General features: G+C 41.2%; 1 protein-coding gene and 1 long non-coding RNA gene across 4 annotated transcripts; one reads left to right on the forward strand and one right to left on the reverse strand.

Annotated features, from left to right (window-relative positions):
* Positions 1–648: 648 nt before the first annotated feature.
* kcnn4 (potassium intermediate/small conductance calcium-activated channel, subfamily N, member 4) lies at positions 649–23,526 on the forward strand. 3 transcript variants are annotated; one of them, XM_061775991.1, is made up of 9 exons: positions 649–1,291; positions 7,148–7,243; positions 9,001–9,437; positions 10,972–11,110; positions 14,752–14,862; positions 20,210–20,331; positions 20,913–20,982; positions 22,222–22,388; positions 23,118–23,526. In XM_061775991.1, exons 1-9 carry the CDS (start codon positions 941–943, stop codon positions 23,119–23,121), a joined length of 1,497 nt encoding a protein of 498 aa, XP_061631975.1. In that variant the 5' UTR covers positions 649–940; the 3' UTR covers positions 23,122–23,526. The 3 variants fall into 3 exon arrangements, with proteins under 3 accessions (XP_061631975.1, XP_061631977.1, XP_061631978.1); XM_061775993.1 differs by having other exon boundaries at positions 10,975–11,110; XM_061775994.1 differs by lacking the exons at positions 22,222–22,388; positions 23,118–23,526 and adding an exon at positions 21,409–22,213.
* LOC133479294 (uncharacterized) lies at positions 8,408–23,285 on the reverse strand. The gene is made up of 4 exons (XR_009788900.1): positions 23,171–23,285; positions 20,191–20,453; positions 9,375–9,426; positions 8,408–9,255 (listed from the first exon to the last, which is right to left on the reverse strand). It is a non-coding gene; the product is annotated as an uncharacterized LOC133479294 (long non-coding RNA).
* Positions 23,527–24,138: the final 612 nt, after the last annotated feature.

The following is a 24,138-nucleotide window of genomic DNA, read 5'->3' on the forward strand; positions in this document are numbered from 1 at the left end:
AAAGCAACAAATTCAATCACAGCTCTCGTCTTCTGACCAGACCTGATCCAACAAAGACGTCATTTGGCTGATAAGAAGAAAACAGGCTTAAACAACCCCCCCCCCCCCCCCCCCCCCACACACACACACACACAAATAAACCTTCAAACAAGTATTTAAGCTAAAAACCATGAAAATTTCAGGACAATATTTCAATTGTTATTTGACGGCCACCAGGGGGCTCTAAAGAGCAATGAACAGCCAACAGAGCCTGGAGTAGTAGTTTCTGTTATATTTTTGTGTAGTAGAATCAAGGAACAACAGAGTAACATAAAAAGTTCAATGTTTGGATCAAGGTAGTTGGTTTTGATTTTTGAATGAAAGATTGCACATTTGTACCGAGTTTTAAGATAAGCAACTTTATATTTGGTTTTGAAAGCGGTTTTTTGTCACCTTGTTTCAGATTCAGCTCTATTTGCATTTAATGATTCGTACGACATTTTATTGTTTATTGTATTGAATACTCTTTTTGTTGTACATTTTACATTGTTCTTATGGATTTGATCTATTATTGCGCTTCATTGTTGTTCATTTCGGGCCAAGATGATATTCAGCATCCCATTTAGTGCTTCACTTTGAATGTTGTGTAAATCAACTCCAGTCTGCAATTGTTTTATTTTTTTTTCTCTCCCCACTATGACGTATAATGCTATGTGGAGACCGCACATTCCTTGGAGTGTGGCATTACACTCCCACACCCCACCGGCGTGGTTGCAAACACACGCCGCGTGAGTCGTGCATATGCTGCACTATGCACACATGCAAATAAGATAAGATAACACGGACTGGGAAATAGCATCAGCGCCGCGCCTCTCTTTCTCTAAAGGGAGTTCAGTGCACTTCCACAATTAGCGGCTTCCATGTGCGTGAAACGAGACGAGGGCCGTGTACACCTGACACTATGTCCGGAGACCAGGAGGGGACCGGATCCCGATCACCGGGGGGCGACGAGAGGCTGCAGAAGGGCCGCCTCGGGTGCGCTCATCTGCAGATGGAGATGACCAAGCGCGCCTGCACGCACGCCAACTCCAAGGTGGATTGCAGGAACTACGACGGCTCCGTGCCGGTGTCTCTTCATTCCGGTGGCAAGAGGGCAGCTCAAATGGAGGGAGACGACCTGTACAGGCTGCGGGACAGAAAGTTCTTGCTGGAGGACAAGAAGCGACTGTGCGCGCTCGCTTTGGGCGCAGCTCTGCTCGGAATACTGTTGATGATCCTCCATACTGAGATGTGCCCTTACGTCTACAAACCGGTACGTGCGCGCCGTCAGCACACTTCTTTCTCTAGTGCACCCAGTATGCCTTTAGTTTACTTAAGACGTGCTCTGCAACTGTGATATTTTGGACAGGGAAGCAATTATTACAACAAAATATGGATAAGAATACAATGACAGTCCGATAAAAGGGTCATGGCAGAGGTTGCAAACGTACTCACAGTCAAGTATACACACTTGCAAAAAAAAAAAAAGTGGTAAAAGTAGCAGTACTGATTCATCTTCAGTAAAAGTACAGACTGGAATGTACTTAAGCACTAATGTAAAAATTAACTTGCATTGTATATTATATACAAGACCCGTTTTGATAACCTGCATATGCATGGCAGTGATGGCACAAAAGTAAAAAAACAACAACAACCTCTGCACACAAAATAGTTTGTCTTTTATCAAGTGGCAATCGTTTGATGTTGCCAGCAGCAACAACAAACAAACAATTCTCTTAATGGATGGGGAATATCTTCCTTCTCTTAATCTGTTGCTGCTGTCGTGGCAGGTTCACAATGCCTGTAAAAACGTTTTTTACACTAAGTAGCACCTCAAAAAACTAGCAGTACCAACATCATGACATAACATTAAAGTACAGGAGTGTACTAGGCCTAAGTGTTCATCCTAAATGAGGCACTTTGTATTACTAAAAAGTATTTTTTGTATGTATATTATATTATTATATATACACACACATACACATAAAATTAATTGTAAGCGACTATAACATTATGCTTAGTTTGACCATTAACACTGCACTTAAATATAAGAAAAAAAGTACTTAAAATAATGACTCAATTAAAATGTTTTGCACATAGTTAAAATAAAATGTACTTAATCACTGCCAGCCCTCCCAGTTAACATGGATATTTGACTTCAAAAGCCGTCAATGGCAGTGAATGAGGTAAATATCAACTGATATTATATTATTACAACAAATGAAAATGAGGCCAAGTTACTCCCAAAAAGTATTGAAATAGTATACTTCTAGTGAGGATAAGCGGTTAAGATGGATGGATGGTTGGATGGATACTAACATGAAGTACACTTGCCAGCTATACCGCCACTGCACTTAAGTTTACATCTTGTACAATTTTTGTGAAGAGAGTCTTGTAAAAATGTTAGCAGATGCTTTAATGCACTTCATAGATGGACCTCAATGGTTGAACACAATCTGTTTAGTGTCTCGCACTGGTTCAGATTTGCAAAACAATTTTTATTCTCGAAAATAAAGGAAAGGAAAACCTTTATTAACTGTACAGGCAATGTTTTGAGAAACATTTTAAAGCATTAAAGTGTCAAAATAAGCATCGTGACAGGTTGAAAAATGGCGATTTACATCTACAGAAGTTTTCAAGTTTCAAACAAGTGTAAAAAAAAAAATTACCATTCTGTAAAACAGAAAACAACAACGCCTGAGTCTTAATCCTTTGAAAGTGAGTTACTTACTCTGTATATTCCTCTTTTACTCTCCTCATTCCCCTCTCCCCGAAGTGATGGCGAAAAGCCAAAGAAAATGCTACACAAAGCCGGTGGCGTTAGTCCTTTGATGCGGGCTGTACTACAGGACATTAAACTTCGGAGGCTTCGCTGTATTTGTTTTATTTACGCTGAGGAGGTGCCGCATTACACAACATTCAGCCCACTAACTACTCCAGTCTACTGTACTTTACTTTTTTTTTTTTAAACCTGTCCAGTTCATCTTCTTTGTCATGGGGTGTGCTGGTTCTGTATGCCTTTAAATGCCGGAACAGTTTTTCTGTGCAACAGGGGAGTTTCATATACTCACCTCTGTGGTTATTTTTATTGTGTTGGATATTCATTTGAAATGCAGTCGGGCAGAACGACTTTGGTTGATCTTCTTGAAATTCCTTTCTCTAAAACGGACTTTATCTTGAACATTGTATCACACTTTGGTTATGCTTGCAAACCCAGCTGCTCTCTCGACAAGCAACGATATAACCCATGACTTACATTTATTTGTCCTCCTCGTTAAATTGTCATCACAGTTAACACAAGCAGAAGAGCGCCACGGTATGTCTCTGCTCTTTGGCTTTGGCGTAAGAACATTTAATCACAGATGCTGCTAATATTTTTATTTTTTTTACATTATTAATACCTTGTGCAGAAAACCACCCACCTTGTTTGTCATCATAACAACCTTCGTTAGCAGACAGCGCGAGCCGTGCCAAACTTGATTTAAACCCTTCGCTGATTAGAGAGTCCGCTTCCAGACACACAACCTCATGACATTAATATGCAGATCGCAGTGGATAACAAAGGCCGGCTTGCACAATCAACGCATGGAAAAAGCAAAACATTAGACCACCTAGCTGCGAAGGCAGTGATAAATTAGAGCCACTTAGCTACAGCCGTGGAAGTGAATTGAAGCCAGCAGTTATTGACTGCGTTCCATATTCAAATTAAAGAGAACAGCGAGCCAATCGGAGCAAAGCTTATTTAGGCATAAAAGACCAACTAGAATAACTCGAAAAAGGGCATCCTGGGCATTTGTAACCCAAATTATCTTTCAAAACACGATAAAAGGACATCAAAGATTATATAAAAAAAATGGTGGCATGGGAACTTTAGACTTGAAACAGAGAAATATCCTCAGAAGGCAAAATAGTCCCTGTTGGTGATTTTTATACTGAACAGTGACCGAGGAAAATGCTGACATTTTTATGCAGTGTAATTCGGACTAACTAGTATATGTTCTTTTGAATATGCTGCTTTGTTCTTGCATGTCTGTATTCCTCTTTGCATTTCATGCACGCTCATTATCTTGAATGCACAACTTCTCATGTTATAAGCCTTTTAGTCATGCAGAATCTTTAGCTGGCCAAGTAATCCGGCATTGATTGCAGTCTAATTGTGTCTTTTGTTTTGAAAACCACTCCAATGCATTAATGCTGCTGAGTAGTTTAAGTGGAAGGCCTATCAAAGTTAATGGCAGCGTACGAAAGTTATCTTTTAAGCCCGGCCCTGATGGTTGTGCACGAAAAGGGGCTATTTCTGGAGGATTTTTTCCACATTTGGCCTCTTCCCCCTGCAGCTAGATTAACCTCAGAACTTTCCGCGTCATTAAGTGTATAATGTGAGTGTTTGCGTGGTTAGTCTGAAAGTCATTACAGTATCTGTAGCTATGTCGGAGGCCGCCGTGTGCACTTGCTCATGTGTCTAAAGACACACCTTGATATAAAGATTCAAATTTTTCAACTTGCTAGTTTTTTTTTTTTTTTTTTTTTTTTGTGTGTGCAATTTTAGGTGATGATGTGAGGATAAAGCGGTACAGACAATGGATGGGTGGATGGATGTGATTATTCAATTATTGTGATACATCACAGTGATGCAATGGTTAGACAGGCTGCCTCACAGTTTTGAGGTTCTGGGTTTGAATCTCTCTCAATCTCCTCTGGCCTTCCCGTGCGGAGTTTGCATATTCCAAACGGGCTTGCGTGAGTTTTCTGCAGTTACTCTGTCTTCCTTCTACATTCCAAAAACGTGAGGTTCACTGAGTACTTTAAATTCTCCATAGGTGTGAATGTTGTTGATCCAAAATGGACAGATGGTTTTTAACAGGATGGAGAATCTCTTTCTGAAGTTTCTGTACTCCTGTTTCGATGCCAGTGTAGCTCTGCTTCCATTGAAGACAGTCAGTCAATTATAATCACAATCAAGTATGAGGCCCCATGTCTATTTGTTACTACCTCAAAAACAGATCCAACGCTTTCCAATGTGGAAGCATACAAATGACCATAACGATTTTACCTCAGTAATAAGATACATTTCAAACTGAGTCACAAAGGAGGTTCGACAAAGCTGCCTATAGTGTACATACAAAAATGATTGTATTGCATTGTGAGTTATTTTCTGTACGGTTAAAAAAGCCATGCAGTCCCAAAATCAGGTGCGTGTGACGTGCCTTGGCTTCTATTTATTTATTACATTACTAACAAACCAGACAAATCCTTTGCATTGGATTTTCATTCAGTTTTCCTCTCGCAATTGCCCGGGGGAGGGCCGACCTGCTGATGATGTCTCGTCCAAGACTGTGAGAAACAATCTGTGCGAAGGTTAACCCAAAATTAAACTCATCGGGCTTGAGATGACTATTTCCAACAGGAAAACATTACAAAAACACTTTTAGAAAGCTGGCAGGAAACATGCCGTTGAACTCTCTGTTATGGAATGTGGGGAAATGTTCAGCCTTTTTGTGGAGTCTGCTAATTAGAACCCTGACGGAATACAGACGCAGTGTGGACGTTATTGCAGAAACGGGAGGAAAAACACGGAGAATGCCAACAGGGGCGTCACATTGTACCACCTAAACGCTCAACTTTCCACCATGTTGAATGTTTGTCATTACTTATTTAAATGTACATCACATTTGAGTGCGTCAAAACCTTCACTGACCTTGCGTTGGATGCTTTGAGCCTTTGAAACCAAAGACCGCGTGAGCCTGTGGATTCCTGCATGTATCAGTTCTGAATAGACAGTGTACTGTAAACTGTGAATTATCCATCCCTTTTCAATAGCGTTATTGTCATCAATGGGAGTGGCACGGTGTCTGATTGGTTAGCACAACAGACTCATCGTTCAGAGGTCATGGGTTCACGTTGAACTGCAGCCGGGGACAGAAAAACTTCTTGCAAATTAGTTATTGCGCAACGTTGCTCCAGTGTCAATTGGGGAACCAGGGACAAGTGCTTCCAAAAACTGCAAAACTGTCAACTGCTGATGGCCTCACTTCTGTCCGAATGAAACATTCTGCCTCACCGTGAAATCATCCCGAAATGACCATATAAGGCTAACATGTAGCAAACCAATCTTATTTATTCATTATAATTTTGTATTTCTTATTCTTATTTAATATATTTATTGTCACTCGATCACCAATGATTGAACACAATCTATTATAGGATGCTGGTAGATTTATGATTTGTTTGTATTTTGGAACAATATTCCCCATAGAAATAAAAAGTTTTAGGGTAAACAACAAAAAGTACTCTCTTGATTTTAATGCCCAATGACAGAAATGTAATGCGTAGTTGATTTGCGTCTCAGATGCACCTCACACATCTCATCCAACGAATTTTTACTAAAGAAATAAATAAACCAACTGCTACTTTTTAGGTAACATTTTAAAATTCTTAACTGCCATGCACATCTAAAAATAAATCAACCACTTTTTAAATTTTTAACCCATATGGGGCTTTCGTAGCTCTAACATGTAATTATGTGTAGGCATCATAAAAAAAAAAAAAGCTAGATGAGATAGCATCCATTTTTCCAGGCCGTAGTACTGGTCTTCGATTGACAATTGACAGTTGAGTGTGGCGTGCTCTCAGCGCACACAGCGGACATGCCCAAAGAGTTTGAGTTTGAGTGAGAGGAGAGAGCTGCTTGATTTTTCACGATTTTGAAGAATCGTTTTCATGGACCATGTGTTGCTAAAAGAGCCCAAACAAATAAAATACATAAATAAATAATAAAAAAGGAGGGGCCACAGTTAATCCTTTGTGATGCTCACTGAACTGAGGTCTTGTGAGGTCGGCTGATGTCCCTTTTAATACGCTTCCCTCTCGTGTCAATACATCATGCTGGTTCAAACTCCTTTCTAAAGATCTATTTTAGTTTGACCCGCTTTTGTGTTTTCTGATTCCTGCCAGTCAAATTGCTATAAAATGATTTAACTTTGTTCATAACAGCTTTGTTCTTCTATATTCAAAGACAAACGCTATCTTGACCTCACCGTTCTAGACTCAACTATTTAATGGCTTCATATTGACTGATATTGAATCTTTTGTTCCTTTATCACAATGTTGTTTTGTTTCTTTTGTCCAGGGCACGAACGTTGCCTTGATCATCAACTGTTCCATCAGCCTGTCCACTGGCTGTCTCCTCATCTTCATCATCGCGTTCCATTACAAGGACATCAGGGTGAGGTCCTCAGTTTCCAGTAGTTTGGATTCCTTCACGGTGCCGTTTTGATTTGTGTGCGTGAAGAGCTCCTCGTCAGGGTGTGGCCTGCCATATTTTGTGCAACATGCCAACAAATGTCCAAAACAATTTACTTTGACCTTGAGGGCAATTGTTGAAGGTCTCGCTCTGCTGATGGTAGTCTCAACACCAATTACTCGTGCTCGTTTTGCTGGATTTATATATATATATTTTCGAATAGAAATCCCTGGTCAAAAACTTTGCCCCCGTGAGCATACACATTATTTAGCGCTGCAGCGTGTTTCCAAACCACATGGCCGTCATGTGCGAGCTCAGTATACATGAAGGGATTGGGTTGAAATTAAACACAATAAACACTCTCTCACAATTACATGTTGTCATTACGTGCGTTATAAACACGTGCAAAAGTCCTCCTGCGGTGAACCACACTCAGTGCGGGAGGTCATCGCGGCTAGCAAGGCCTTCTCTGCTGGCCCAAACATGATCAGAAGCACTCACCTGCATCTGCAACCTGAATTCCAATATTTGGTCCCTGAAATTGTATTAATTTACTCCTAACAGTCTACTTAATTCATTTCTTTTGGATTTCTCTTAGCTGCACTGCTTCCAGTAGTGTATGGGGATGTTTGATTGATTTATTTATTTTTTCCCCCCAATCACATTTCAGCCTCCAGTGCTTCCATATCAGTCAAATCTGCCCATGGCCTTCAGAATCAGTAGTGCTCGCTGACGTAACCTAAACTATATTAGCAATGTACTCAAAGATGCTTTACAGTACATGCATGCAAAACCGGTCTGCAGCGATTTGCACACATTATTACAATAATCAGCATCTCCGGTGAGTATGTTTTTGTCATATTTTTACATAAATATTGATTCTGAACTGCTCTGGATGATGTACGAGGGCACTGCTGCATCCTGATATAATCCATTTTTAGTTTAGTACTGGCAGTTTGTATAATTGAGGCGTGATCGTAAGAGGTGCATTAAGTTGGGTAAGTCCCCACTCAAGGCCCAGGTACCAAATGCACGGCCCGCCAGTGACTACACTGCATGATAGAGCCAGGCCAGCTGCAGTTGTGCTTTTACCTAAAGTGTTTTTAAATTTGGTTAGAAGCCGCCTGCGATACAAGGAGGGGTTCGTGTATGCTTTGAAGAGATAAGGAGGAGTTAACACACAGTGTTCACCGCCTGCAGATTTTTTTTCCGTTTATTGTCAGCAATGACAAACCTCAAGAAAACAAAATTTTAGCAAGTTCGGCTTCAAACTGTCATTCACCCACTCTTAGTTATGCTCGCCATCGCAGCATACACAGAAAGTCCGGAAACTATTTTCTGGGCTTGGTCATGTGACGTTCTACATAATAATAATGCATTCATCTTATGTAGCGCTTTTCAAGCGACTCAAAGACGCTTTACAATAGCACGCATTATTCATTCATTCCACAGTTACACCCTAGTGGTGTTAAGCTACTAGTGTAGACACAGCTGCCCTTGCGCAGTCCGAAGGGAGAATGGCTGCCATTCTGCGCCTACGGCCTCTCCAACCGCTGCAAATTTCCAAACATATTCATTCATAGGCAATGTGGTTTAAGTGTCTTACCCAGGTAGACAACTTCAACCTGCGCTTTAACCGAACACCGTAAACTTACCCTCTGCGCCACGCTGCTCCATATGTTTTTTTTTTGGTCATAAAAACAGGACTTTCATCCAATAAGATTCCCAATGTCTTTCAGCTCTTCATCATAGATCAAAACCAGGTGGACTGGCGTATCGCCATGACCAGCCACAGGGTATTCGTGATCACGCTCGAGCTATTGGCCTGCGCCATCCATCCCGTCGGCACATACTGGGAGGTGGGCCTCCACGGCAACTCCTCTTCCTCACCTCCGCTGTGCGATTCCAACCATCACAATACGGCGCTGGCGGATTTGGAGCTGCTGCTGTCGGTGCTGATGTTCCTACGCTTGTATCTGGTGCACCGGGCCGTCCTGTTGCACAGCAAAGTGCTGCTGAGCGCCTCCTACAGGAGCATTGGCTCGCTCAACAATATCAACTTCACCTTCCGCTTCGTACTCAAGGTGCTGATGAACAAGTACCCGGCACGCACCTTACTGGTCTTCATCCTCTTCTTCTGGCTCACGGCGTCCTGGATGCTTACCCTGTGCGAGAGGTAGCAAACACATCGACACTATATATCACAATCAATACATATGGACTCAATCAAAATTTTCATGACTCACGCTCCAAAACTTCAGATTGTCATGCGACGCCTCCGCATGCCTCATATACTGTATGGCCTCACTTCAGTTATGTCTTTTATGTTTCGCTTTTTCGATAGCTTGAAGATTAAGCAGTAATACTACAGCATTACCATACGCAACGTTACTCTTGTTTCACTCATAATAATAATAATTTGTGAATATATTTTCTCATGTTTTTTTTCTCTGACCATGATTAAGACTTTAGTCAGAAGTGAAAACAACTTTCAGAGGGAATTTAATACGTATTAAACAAGAACATCTGTTACTAAGCTTCTGTAATAATTAATAACTGCAAGATTATTATGACTTCAACTTGCAAATAACTAATAAGCATATCAGATAACCGTGTCGATAAAACATTTCAGCTATTTGTTTGTCATGCTCTTCTCATTGTTGCACGACACACTAACACAAACACGTTTGCTCTTGCTTACAGTCATTGCTGATAGTTTCATTCCGCCGTACAGTAGACCTTAATGGTCAATTTGACTTGTCATTATAATCAAACCTTTACGATATTGGTTGATTAGCTTACACATCCAGTGGCATGTTGAATGGCATTCTGTTGTCACTGGATTCAACAGAAGTTTGCATTGACACTTTGCACACAATTTGACTGACAGGCCGCACCTTGTAAGACTTACTGTACACACGAGACGTCTTAAACATCAAATGTCACCGACTGAAAAGGCAACACATTACATTTTTTAATACTGTGCATGGCTTCTGATTGGCTCAAACATATCAATTGTTCAAATTGATCGATGAGTCTAAAAGACAGAAGTATGCATGTGAAAAGATAGCATACAGCTTTTATGACACATTGCAGAATGTTTGAATGAAAGATGAGGTGAATTGTGGTCAAAGACATACAGTAGAATGAATGCCTACTGCAAATTTTGGGTGTATTTGAGTTTTACTCCATAAAACAAGAACATGACACAAATAATACTATTGTGCCATTTTATGTGAGTCTTCAGTTTAAATTTACTTTTTTTTTTTTACCATTTACATAACTCACCGTGGAACTTTTATGGCCATTTTTCTGTAAATCTGGGACAAATGTCCACCATGGGCGGGTTAGACCGGCCTTGGTAATTTCGTAGTCCTGCGGATGTGATAGTGGGCGGGCTGTGCCACTGTGGGTGTGGTTACGGCGTCTCATTTGCCGCCAACCAAAGCGGCTCCTCTGTCTGTATGTGACAATAGTGTGGCAAATGTGTTATTAGTCCCCAATAGCATTTAAAGTAATGGAATATATCTGCCATAAAATCAAACGTGTTGTTGAGATCAGATATTCAAAGGAGAGATTACCTTCAAGGAAAAGTTACAAGTTATATAGGCAAATCTACAATATGTTGTGGTTGGCTTTGATTTCAGCGCTGTGCTACAGTTGAATAGAAAATTAAGAAGCGGTTCCACCCTGTTGATTCATCTCCCAAGCAGGCAAACCGCGGGCTCGACAGACCACATGGAAACGGCCTTGTGGCTCATCGCCATCACCTTCCTGACGGTGGGCTACGGCGACGTGGCGCCCAACACTCGCTGTGGCAAGTCGGTGTGTCTCTTCACAGGAGTCATGGTAACTCGCTCCGCTTCACTTTTCTTGCCGAGCCGTGCGTGTTGTGCCCTCTGAGATGCTTTATCTCGGTTTGACCTGCTCTGAGTTATGCTTATTTTGTCACGCGGACACCAACGTGATCAGAAAAATCATACAAGATGTTCCGTTGCTGTTTTGTTTCCTAATGTTGCATCACGTGCAAAGTGTTCCTTTCATAAAGGTCTCTTCTGCTGCGTTTGCCTTTTCTGCCTAGAAAACTGCGCTCACTTCTACTTCAGCCACTTAAATCGAATTTACGTACTTTCATCCCCTGTTATCAAAATCTATTATCTGCCTTTCAATTCATTCCCTCATTTTCAATTAAAAACTTCCTTTTCTTCATTGTCCCTTCCCTATTTGTTCATTTATAACTCTATTCTAATAGTTTGATTGACTCAGACCCTGACATGGGATAGGAGCTATTAAAGTAACAATTTTTCTTTTTATTCAGACCAATCACATTACTGCATCTTTTTAAATACACCCCCCCCCCCCAAAAAAAAACAAAAAAAAAACAAACAAAAAAACATCCCAACTTTAACATTTTGCCGATTTGGCCCACAACATAGCAGGTGGGTTAATCTGTTAACCAAATTGTAGGAAGAAACAACTAAATGAATGTAAAAAATGATATTGTAAGTGCTTGACGGGCTGGACTAAAGAATGGAACGGGCCATATGTAGCCCTCAGGCCGTACTTTATCCACCCTTGCTTTAGGGCAACGTGCCATTGTTCCATCATTTTCTAATAATAGGAATGTTTAAATAGCAAAAAAAAAAAAAAAAAAAAAAAAAGTTAAACATGTCATGCACTATACCAAACAAGGTAAACAAATATCTCAGTCTCTTGGGAATAGATGACAAATCATTCATTTGACTAATTTTATTTTAAATGGGCAAAATAAAAAGGGTGTGTCCACGTGTTGAAAGAGGAAGCGGGAGTGCAAGTATAACAAGTCGAATAATAATATCAACAGGGAGTGAGGAGAGAGATTCACTGTGTTGGCAGATTGGTGTCTCTGGTGATGTGGGAATGAGACTTCAGTACAGTGGAAAACCATCATTTCTATTTCTCCATCGCCCTTGCTTTTTATAAGCTTCTCCCCTTATAAGGCAAAGCTTTCCATCCTATCCATTTTTAGGGTCTTTTTATTGCCCTTGGCAGCACTACAACGAGGGTGTGCCAACCTGTGCCCACCACTCGGAAAAAGATATATGTCCTTTTCCCAACGGAGCAAAGAATGATGGGAGCCAGTGACCGCAGCGCTGTGCACACCTGAAAGATGGTGGAAAGCGGTCGGTACTTAAAAAATGTTCAGACAACTCATATTTACCTGTCCGGTTGTCATTCCATGTTTTATTTGATGACTGATTGGAATTCAAGGTTAACTAAGGGTTCTCCTGTGTACACTATATGGACTAAAGTATTGGGACACATTGCCAGGCCGTTCAAACAGAAGAAAAGATGAAGCCATTTACAACTCTATATGCAACGTCTAATTGAGATAAAGAATTAAGAGGAGAACTCAGGAGCCGAGCTCAACTCAACAACAGGCTAAAACTAATCCATCCCAAAAAATACTGTATATATTGTTTTTATAGAAGGGACATTAAAGTTAGTTTGATAAGCTCCTACATACATCACAGCTCTCTGTTAAAGGTGATAAGGATCTTAGTTAGGGGTGGGCGCACTGAGCAGCAGCCAAATCGAAAATCCAAATTCAGATCCAAAACAAGACCAATCTGTTGTGAGCTGGCTCTTCAAAAGCAGTAAATACTTTGAAGATTGTTGATGGGATGTGTTCACAAATTGGAGCGACACAAAGCAGTGGCGCAAACCATTTTTGCTTTTGAAACTCGTCTTTATTATTCATTAAAGTAGTTGACCTGACCTCAACTGAGGCCAACACTGAAAGACCCCCAAAAAATTGAATTTTTTTTTAGACACACCACAGAGAAAAGTGTTGTTAACAAGTCTGCCAAATTGGAATGACAATAAGGCTCCCAAATCATGAAAGAGCTTGCCCTCCAGCTGCAGGGCTGTGTGAGCGTGTCCGCTGAGTGCGCGCCGCGGAACTTTTAGATGCTAATCACGTATGTGACTGTGGTTCTTTGCGGCTAACAGCCACAAGCTGACTGTCGATGTGTCCGTTAAATTGTTAACTTTCCCTGATGCCTCGCTGTTATGCGGACGCGCACACAACACAAAACCAAGCGAGGCGGCGAGGTCGCTGCCTCGATAGCTTGCTAGCCAGTTAACTCGCTGGCGCATGTAATAAACAGTTATCTTGAGGTGTCTTCGGTGTGGGTGCCCGAGTGGGGTGTGTCTGCGGTGAGTTGAATGGGCCCCAATGCTGGTGCGCCGGACCACGGTTGGCTAGCCACAGGTGGGCTGGTGTGAAGCAGCTGTCTAGGTCATTTCTGACTCGCTACACCGTAGCCCAAATAGCACATTAAACTTCAGGTAAGATGTATTTTTTTTCAGGTTGTAGGCTTAGCTTGATGGCCAACTGCATGCTGTATTGGTAGAAATGGCCCATGTTATTAGCAATAAGGAAGGGGCAATTGCCCAAAATAGCCACTGCATAAAATATGGGTGCTTGACTGAGACGTTGACGACTCCTCAATTGGTGTGCGTGACCAGTAGGTTGTTGTCGCTGTGTATGGTTCTTCTGCACGCTGCTGGTGCTCTGGCCCATTTGTTGCAATAAAACATTGTAAAACAATCAACAAGAGTCAATAGCAACAATAGTATAAACTCTTTGCTATAGATCGTAAAAATTTGGCACATGTTAAGTTATTCTGTTTGTCACACCAGTCGGGCTTAATTAATTTTTTATTGGTACGACACATCTTCAAAATACAGTGAACCCGCACTATTTGCGGGGAATAAGTAGAACCCGCACTTTAACATAGTTCCTTGGTACCAAGATGGCGCCCAAGTAATACTGTGTGTAAGTCTGAGCACAAAAACAGCGAGTAGGTGACATTATAATTTTTTTTTTTTTTTTTTTTTTAGCAACTAATGGAGAATAGGTCCTCGCAAAAACATCCACGAATAGGTAAATGCTGAACCACGACTATATATGCAGGGGTATACTGTACTGATCAACTTATTATTGTTATTCAAACCGAATGCTTTCTTACGCTTTTCCTTTGTCCTTCTCTTTCTGACGCAAGCTGAAGAGAAAAAAAAAAGGTAAAATTTGCTTTTGTTATTATTTTTTGGTAGTCATGGGGTTCCAGCAGTGTTTTCTGTGTGTGTCCTGTGACGTGTTTGTTTTAAGTGTGTGTATTTTTGTTTTGTGGTCCATCTTAATCTCCTCCATCATTCTGTCGTCCGCTGCACAGCAATAGCAGCGAGCTATTCTCAGAGGAAACCTGCACTGTTACAGCTGTGCCACACAGTCTTGTGTTTAACTAACATACTTTACACTATGTGTAAATAGAACTTTGATTTATTGGCCATAACCATAAGAGGTACGAGGAGCAACATTGACCCAATTTTGATTTTTCCTTCACGAGGAATGCTAGGGTATAAATATTTGTTGATGGTACAGGCAGAGAGTTTATTATATTACGTGTGCGTAATAGACAGTTTTGTGTGTTTGTGTCGGCTTTCAGGGTGTAGCCTGCACCGCCATGCTGGTCGCCGTGGTAACCAAGAAGCTGGCTTTGAATAAAGGAGAGAAGCATGTGCACTTTTTCATGCTGGACATCCAGATCTCAAAAGGGGTAAGAGCTACAAAAACACATTTGCAATGCACGAGGCATTCACTCACACAAAATAACATTTTGATCGCCAAAATTGCTATTCAACCAGGTAATGGAAAATTGTGCTGTGATGAAGTCGCAAGTTGAGTCGTTAAAGTTTGCTGTGAGGCTAAACAACAATAAAATAAAAGGAAATTACAAATGTGTTTGTAGACCACATGTCTGATTATGAGATTTATTTTTCATTTTTCATCTTTAAGTGATTATTTTAGCTTGAACAGAAGATGTGTTTGTGTGTGTGTGTGTGGGGGGGGGGGGACGTTGATGGGGGGGGGGGGGGGGGGGGGAGGGTAAAGCTTCAATTGTTGAAAGGTTTTGTGACATGAACGACGAGGAAGCCATACAAACAACTAAATTAGTGTACGAATGACAAACTTCATAACAGGACAATACATACAGTGCTTCACAAATATATTAGACCTACATCAAAGGCCACAGCTACTCAAAATTAACAACATTGGTAGTTATTAAAATCATTTTCTGCAATGGTTAATACACTTATATGTACAACTTAAATGATATTTTTAATGCTAAATTCTAATTATTACACATTATCATATACAATTTAGTTTTTTCCCCCCCCATGATTTTTCTGATTTATTTATTTAAATATTAACATTTTACATTATTATAGTACATTATTGTTTCTTAAGATGTCAAATTATTTAAAATGTTACTCCTGAATATAAAAAAAAGCTTTCAGTGATTCAATATAAAGTTTGATTAATTTCCGGGTTTGCAGAGCATTAAAACAAGTGGTAAATTTAGTTTGAAATTCCTCACTCCTGTTTAAAAAATGTGATGAGTCACTGAAATTGAGAGAGTCTACATTAAAGAAATGCATGACGCTGAAACCTGAAAGTGGTGGTAAAATTAATTTGTTTAGCACTGTATATGAGTATATACTGTTTATTATTTTTTTGTGTATTTTGTTTACAGCACAAGATATTATGATTTACATTCTTTCTAAAGCTATTATTTTGGCTGAGTTCGATTCATGCTCACCTCGATGCTTTGGGCAGCATAGTGGGAGAAGAGGAAACTTGACCAATTTCCACGTGTCACGCGCATGTTTTGGTTTGTAGGCCTTTTCATATTTATTTTTAGCTCGGCCAACCTTTTTTACAGCCATTTCAAGGCGTCAAACAGAGGAAATCATCTTTTGTCCGGAAAGCAACTTGTGTCAGTTCAGGACGGCGGCAGTGATTGGCAGGAAACTGTATGAATGTGTGTGTGTGTTTATATAATAGTATTCCTCGTGCGGTGGGGACAAAAACGATGAACAAATGCATTCTGCAGGAGCTCCTGTTGTTAACATCGTTACAGCATATTATACATTCATATACATACTGTAAATTAGATTTAGTTAAAGCAAGGCGCGATTACTGCAGAACATTAATGCACGGTGGTTACTTTCCAGACCGCCCCCCGCAATAGACGGAAGCCGTAAAGTAGCCACCATATCCATCCATCCATTATCTGAGCCACTTCTCCTCACTAGGGTCGCGGGCGTGCTGGAGCCTATCCCAGCTGTCATCGGGAAGGAGGCGGGGTACACCCTGAACTGGTTGCCAGCCAATCGCAGGGCACATAGAAACAAACAACCATTCGCACTCACAGTCATGCCTACGGGCAATTTAGAGTCTCCAATTAATGCATGTTTTTGGGATGTGGGAGGAAACCGGAGTGCCCGGAGAAAACCCACGCAGGCACGGGGAGAACATGCAAACTCCATTGAACCCCGCACCTCAGAACTGTGAGGCTGACGCTCTAACCAGTCGGCCACCGTGCCGCCTAGCCACCATATATTTTGTTTTAATATTTATAAATATTTTAAAGGTTTTTGCATAATAGCGATACAGTATGCATGTAAGGTGCAGATATGAATTTTGTCCACTTGGAGTCGCCATCCTCAGATTCTACAGTACTCTATACGTGACTGAATGCGTGTGGCTTGAGACGGGGCCCAGTCTGTTGAGGGATGTCGGAGTCAGCGAATGAGAGTGTAGAGTTGGCCGGCTGTTTAACTGGCTGAACCGTTAGCCAATCTGTGTTGAGTGATTCGGTGTTAGCTGTGGCAAATGGCAGTTCGTGTGTGAATATGTGATTATGTTTACTTTCGTACCTTTGTTCAATAAAGCGATTTAACCACCGGTTGAGGGATTACTATCTGTTCTAACTAGCAGTGGTAGGTAATATTAAATTAGCTAGCAATGTCTCCTACCATAGACGTGCAGTTGTGTCACTTAAGACAGTTGTGCTTTCCGATAGGCACATTGAAATTTAACTTCTTTTAATAAGTGTGAAATAATCCCAAATTTTGAATCCTGCAATATAGCGAAAAGTCCGTGATTTAAAATGATACATGTACGATATAAAAATCTGTGACACATGGAATCCGCAAACAGCGAAGCGCGACACAGCGAGGGCCGAAGTAAAGTCGTGGATTCCAAGGAAGTGGTGATGGCGAAAGAAACATGACTCTGTGGGCGTCTATGTTTGTGTGTCTTGCAGAGGTGTTAACTCTATTCGGAAGACTGAACAGGACTTAAGTGTTTGCTTAGCACTCAGAAAAAGGGAGAAGTCTAATAAACAAACAGTTACAAAGAAATACTGCCCCAGAACTAGTTAGGCCTCATTTAAATGATTATTATTACTAGTTTTTTTTTTGTGTTTTTTTTTTTTTTTGTCCCACACAATCTGAGTTGCGAGGTGTGATTCATACACAGTGTTCTCAGCAAACTTGTGCCCGGTGGCGCTACGTGCACTGTTTTGGAGGATACAACCATTTCCTGTCTTCCAGTGGCTGCATCCTGTCACAAGGTGCATCTTTACACATTGCTCGCTGATTGTTTTGGTCCTCGTGTGTGTGCGTGCATCCTTCGACGCCAGATTTACACTGATGGGAACAGGGAAAGACACCTGGATGCGGACACTGACAGCCTCTATTAATAACCCTCGCAGTGGGGCCGGCGTGACATCATCACTGGGCACCTACGGTGATTGGGCAGGAAGACAAAACGCGCACGAATAGAATCAAAGACAAAAGCTGCAAAATGATGCAAGCGGCGGCAATGTTGCGTAAGGTGCAGCAGGGAAAGTTCTTTTTCTTATTTGGCTCCTATGAACAACCACACAGTTGCTGTTCAGTATCGGCAAATTTAGCGATTTGCAGATTTAAAGAAAGAGTTTTACCCTGTACTCTGTTCTTCACCGAACAACATACCTATTCACTGTTTTTGTGCTCAAGGCAAAGAAATACTTGGGCATCATTTTCTGGCATCTTTGTGCCAATGTACTAAGTTGAAGTGAGTTCAGGAGCATAAGTGTTAAGTGTTTTGCCGCCATCTTGTGGCATCTATTGGCACTTACGATCCTTTTTCGGGTGGTGTCAATTATGCATAGATTTTTGCTATTCACGGCAGGGCTCGGCCTCCATTCCCAGTAGTTTATAGTAAACCCCCCGTTTATCACTCAATACGCAATAGTTGAGCATTTGAGGACCATCACTGACAACAAAAATCACCTTTTTCGAAGAGCCTCTTTAAATTTTGTTAAACAGTAACTGGCAAAATAACTAAGATCAGTTTGTGGGCCTGCTCTGAATTTTAATGCGACCTGTTTACCGTGGAATTCAACTATACCAAAACAGAGAAAACTTATTTACAACCCCAATTCCAATGAGGTTGGGACGTTGTGTTAAACATAAATAAAAACAGAATATAATGGTTTGCAAATCTATACACATCTATATTTAATTGAATACACTACAAAGACAAGATATTTCATGTTCAAACTGATAAATTTCATTGTTTTCAGCAAATAATCATTAACTTAGAATTTTATGGCTGCAACACGTTCCAAAAAAGCTGAGACAGGGTCATGTTTACCACTGTGTTACATCACTTTTTCATTCAATAAACGTTTGGGAACTGAGGACACTAATTGTTGAAGCTTTGTCGGTGGAATTCTTTCCCATTCTTGCTTGTTGTACAGCTTCGGCTGTTCAACAGTCCGGGATCTCCGTTGTGGTATTTTACGCTTCATAATGCGCCACACATTTTCAAAGGGAAACAGGTCTTGATTGCAGGCAGGCCAGTCTAGTACCCGCACTCTTTTACTACGAAGCAACGCTGTTGTAACACGTGCAGAATGTGGTTTGGCATTGTCTTGCTGAAATAAGCAGGGGTGTCCATGAAAAAGACGTTGCTTGGATGGCAGCATATGTTTTTCCAAAACCTGTATGTTCATTTCAGCATTAATGGTGCCTTCACAGATGTGTAAGTTACCCATGCCATTGGCACTAACACAGCCCCATACCATCACAGATGCCAGGTTTTGAACTTTGCGTCCATAACAGTCCAGATGGTTGTTTTCCTCTTTGGCCGGAGGACACGACGTCCACAATTTCCAAAAACAATTTGAAATGTGGACTCGTCGGACCACAGAACACTTTTTCACTTTGCATCAGTCCCTCTTAGATGAGCTCGGCCCCAGAGAAGCCGGCAGCGTTTCTGGGTGTTGTTGATAAATGGCTTTTGCTTACGGATGTAGCGCCGAACTGTATTTACTGACATTGGTTTTCTGAAGCGTTCCTGAGCCCATGTGGTGATATCCTTTACACATTGATGTCGGTTTTTGATGCAGTGCTGGCTGAGGGATCGAAGGTCACGGGCATTCAACGTTGGTTTTCGGCCTTGCCGCTTACATGCAGTGATTTCTCCAGATTCTCTGAACCTTTTGATGATATTATGGACCGTAGATGATGAAATCCCTAAATTCCTTGCAATTGTACGTTGAGGAACATTGTCCTTAAACTGTTCGACTATTTTCTCACACAGTTGTTCACAAAGAGGTGAACCTCGCCCCATCTTTGCTTGTGAATGACTGATCAATTCAGGGAAGCTCCTTTTCTACCCAATCATGGCACCCACCTGTTCCCAATTAGCCTGTTCACCTGTGGGATGTTCCAAACAGGTGTTTGATGAGCATTCCTCAACTTTCTCAGTCTTTATTGCCACCTGTCCCATCTTTTTTTGGAACGTGTAGCAGCCATAAAATTCTAAGTTAATGATTATTTGCTAAAAACAATAAAGTTTATCAGTTTGAACATGTGGTGTATTCAATTAAATATAGGTTGAACATGATTTGAACATGATTTGCAAATCATTGTATTATGTTTTTATTTATGTCCAACTTCATTGGAATTGGGGTTGTACATGACTTGGATGCCTTAACCTTTTCTCTTATTTCACCAAAGTCAAGGCTAAGTAGTAGAGTGCATCTTACCTCCACACTTGTTGAGCAGATCCGTCACGCTGCTGCAAACGTGCTGAGAGAGTGCTGGCTTCTGCACAGAGCCAACCTGACCAAAGGAACCCGAGGAGAGCACCGAAGACACCAGAGATGTCTTCTGGAGGCCATCAGAGTGTACGTTGCTACAGCTGCAGGCAGGATGCGCATGTGTCTTACATGACAACTTCATTGTCATAAGCACAAGCAAACTGGTTTACTGATCTCCTCAATCAGTAAAAAAAGGCTCCTAGAAGTTCCTAGAAGAGATACAGAGATATTAAGTAGTTTCATATGTAATGTACTGTAATATGGTACATATGTTGCAATCAGAACATTGAAATTGGGAGGGAACTTTCTTCAGCTCCTCTTTCACAACAAGAAAAGCAAACACGAAAGGAAGTTAAGAAGCACGATTAGAATCGGTGTGTGTGTGTCCTGCGTGCAGAATCCAAAAAGTGATTTGTCAGCATTTTCCTGTTTAAATCAAGGGCCTGTTATCATGTCAGCTCTGTTATTTTTGTCTGTAAATGACAATCTCAGAATTGGCATTTAGGTTGCATTACGGAGCCATTGGTATTAGGCACCCTGAATTGGATAAGCGGTACAGAAAATCAGATGTACGTTTTGATTATGGGAACACTGGAAATTACATTATACTGTTGAGACAAAATACGTTAAAAAAATTTGTTTGTAAAATTCCAACTTGTTCTCTACAGATTTCGTCACTTGCGCCTCAAACAGAGAAAACTGCGGGATTATGTCAGCGAGATGGTGGACCTTCCAAAGGTAAACCATTGATCATTGATGTTTTATTGATTTCATCACTAAGTCTTAACACCTGACCAAATGGGAAAAAAAACAAGATGGCCATTCCAAAAACAATGAACGCAATGTTTAGATCTGGCATTAGCTGCTTAGACACTAATTAAAAGGTCTTTATTGAAAACATCGGTTGGGAATCAGGCCATTTAGAAAAAAAAATTAAAAGTCCCCATAGAATAAACCTCAGAATACAAGAGGGCAAGAAGCACTGATGTGTAGACTGATTGGTTTATGCTGAAAACTGTGGAGTTTTCTGTCAATTTGTCATGTCATCGCACGAGCCATCAAGCAATTCGGAATCAATATTTATCTAATAACACGAACAAACATAAAACAATTTAAAAAAACATCAGACTTAGAGACACTGATTAGTCAACATAATGTGTGCAGATCACTTCAGATGTGTTTTGTAACAAGATTTGCTCTGACCAACCAATCGGAGGACGGAAAAATGTGGACGTCATCGAGGACAAGCTCGCTGGCCTTGCAGAGGACAAATATGAAATCTGATTGGTTAAAGAAACAGTCCCGTTGTTAATGTAATGTAAGTTACATCATCCCTGGACAGACTAGATCAGTGGTGCGGGCAGAAAATATTTATCGGGGTGGCCGACAGGCGACTGGGGGTCAGGGAACTGTACAAACTTTTTTGCCCTTTGAAAACCAATCGTCAACAGGGGGCGGAGGGATACTAATTGAATTTTCCTTGTTCTTCCTTGTCTTGTGGATCTCTACAAATGAAACGAAAATTTGACACACCAGGGGGCTAGCCATCCGGGTGGCAGAGTTTCAGTGTAGAGTGGCTGTGGCATGGCTGAAATCTGATTTTACAAAAAAAATAAAAAATCTCACAGCCAGAATTGTAAGTAGTGCAGCCAAGAGAAACACTACAAAATGAAGAGAATATAATTTTGGTTATAAGTCAATTTTGTGGAACAAATCATCGATATAGGTTGTAAACGTAGGTCAGTGCTCCTGTTCAGGCCAAGAGAGGGCCTTGCTGGCTGGCTCGCTGTTCCTTCCTTCCGGGTTTATTGCAGTAACTGCTTGTATTTTCTCACAGTGAAACTGCATCCCGCAATCAGATAATTAGACGTGCGACATATTATGAGATTTTTGACATACAGCGACACTTGTTTTTCGACACAACAGGGCGGGAGAAGTGCAGCTCTTCGACTTAAACCTTTGCATTTATTTGGCCAGATGCAGATGATCATGTGTGACCTCAGCGCCAATTGGAATAACTCGTATCGGGAGCTGGAGCAACGCATCCTGTCCATGGAGCAGAAACTAGAAGAGCTGAGTCGCTGCTTCCAAGAAACCTCAAAGCTGCTGTCTCAGGTCCTACGTCACCGCAACCAGGAGATCAGGTAAACAAAGCTCACAACACTCGCGGCTGATGCTGTGCAGATCAGCAAGAGGACACAAGATGGCCGAGAAGGGGCATCATAATGCAGTGGGGACTACCCGGCCTAATCCACCCACTTCTTAATAATACCACTATTATGTCGCAATTATAGAAACATCTATACAAAAAACAAATGTAACCGCATGCATCTGGGCCACGTACAGTGGGTACGGAAAGTATTCAGACCCCCAACAATTCCGTTTTTTTTTTTCTGTCAATATGGGGTGCTGTGTGTACATTAATGTGGAAAATTGGGATTTTAGCAAATGGCTGCAATATAAAAAAAAAAACCCTCGAAAACCCTTTAAGTCAGGTCACTCGTATTAAGGCACCACTACTGCTAAAATAGTTTAAACATTTTGTTACATCGGTCTTGCAGCACTGATTCTGAAGGCCCTGGACAGATTTGATGGACATGGCAGCACACAGATGCGGAAATCTCTTAGGACCAAAAAAAAAAAAATCCAATCTAACATCCACCTGCACGCACTGGAAGCTGTGTAGCCAAGAGAAACGCTACAAAATGAAGAGATTGGACTGTTGGGAATAAGTTAATACAATTTCTTGGAACAAATATTAGAACTAGGGTTGTTCATGAAGGTCAGTGCTTCTGATAGTGTTTAGACCAGCAGAGGCCTCGATGGGCCTGACCGCACGCCACTGTCATAATCTTGTGACGTTTCCTCTGCAGGTGACACGACCGCCGCACGCACTTCAGACAAAAACTTTTCCGACAATGCCTACCGAAGGGAGGCGGTGATCATCTCCACCTGTGCAGAGCTACTTCTACGTGCTTCCACCATTTGGGCGGTCACCTTCGGGCCCAGTCTCGAGCGTCCTTCACCAATCGTGACTGTGGAAGAATTCATCGAGAGCGTTCTAATCGACACTGTCAAGCATCAAGATTTGCGCTATATTATTTTTTATTACAATACGCCATTATTTAAAGGCTCGATTGGACTCATCTGTGCCTTATTTATTTTAAACTTTTTTGGTGTTAGTATTACGTTTCATGACAGCTATACAGAAGTCAAAATGTTTAAACACAAATCCAACTCAGAATATTCTAACTCGGTGGGGGAAAAAATGCAGTGTTGCATTATAAGAAAACACCTTTATTTCAAATTGTTTAACCTCTTGGCATGTTCATCTCAAATGTAAGGCTGTCATTATGGGATGCAGGAGATCTAGTTTACTCTTTGTGTGGGGACAATTCTGATTCTGATGACAGGGTGCAAACTGACTGCTTCTCAGTGGCTCAACTGCTCCACCTGGCGGACATTGAGTACGTTAAATGCATGCAATTATAATAACATTTACATCAAAAACCCATGAATGATCTTAACACAGTTGAGAACTTGAACCACCCGAAATTTGACATACAGTGAACCCCCGCATATTCGCGTTGACCATTTGCAGATGTGCGTATTCTCAGATTTTTTAAAAACTATCCTCCAATATTCCCTGAAAAACTCAGTCACGGTTTTTGTGCTTAGACAAATTAATGTATTAGTTTGGCCGTTGACTTAATCACAACTGGACTGTTCTGGTTGTCTTAGAAGACCTTTACCCTCTCATTCTAGTAGGCTTCATCAGTTCATGCACAAGGCTAGTAAGGGGAGATTATCCTGTGTTGGTGTGGAAAACTCAAATATTTATGCCCCAAGTCAGAGGCAAGGGCCAAACCATGAATGGGATCATTACTTTTGACA

This window comes from Phyllopteryx taeniolatus, chromosome 6 (genome assembly GCF_024500385.1).
Source record: "Phyllopteryx taeniolatus isolate TA_2022b chromosome 6, UOR_Ptae_1.2, whole genome shotgun sequence".
NCBI classification, from domain to species: Eukaryota; Metazoa; Chordata; class Actinopteri; order Syngnathiformes; family Syngnathidae; genus Phyllopteryx; species Phyllopteryx taeniolatus.

Coding starts and splice junctions, on each gene's coding strand:
- kcnn4 (XM_061775991.1), top strand. CDS start 941: ATGTCCGGAGACCAGGAGGGGACCGGATCCCGATCACCGGGGGGCGAC. Junction 9,438..10,971: donor ATGCTTACCCTGTGCGAGAG/GTAGCAAACACA, acceptor TCATCTCCCAAG/CAGGCAAACCGCGGGCTCGA. Junction 14,863..20,209: donor ACATCCAGATCTCAAAAGGG/GTAAGAGCTACA, acceptor CTTGTTGAGCAG/ATCCGTCACGCTGCTGCAAA.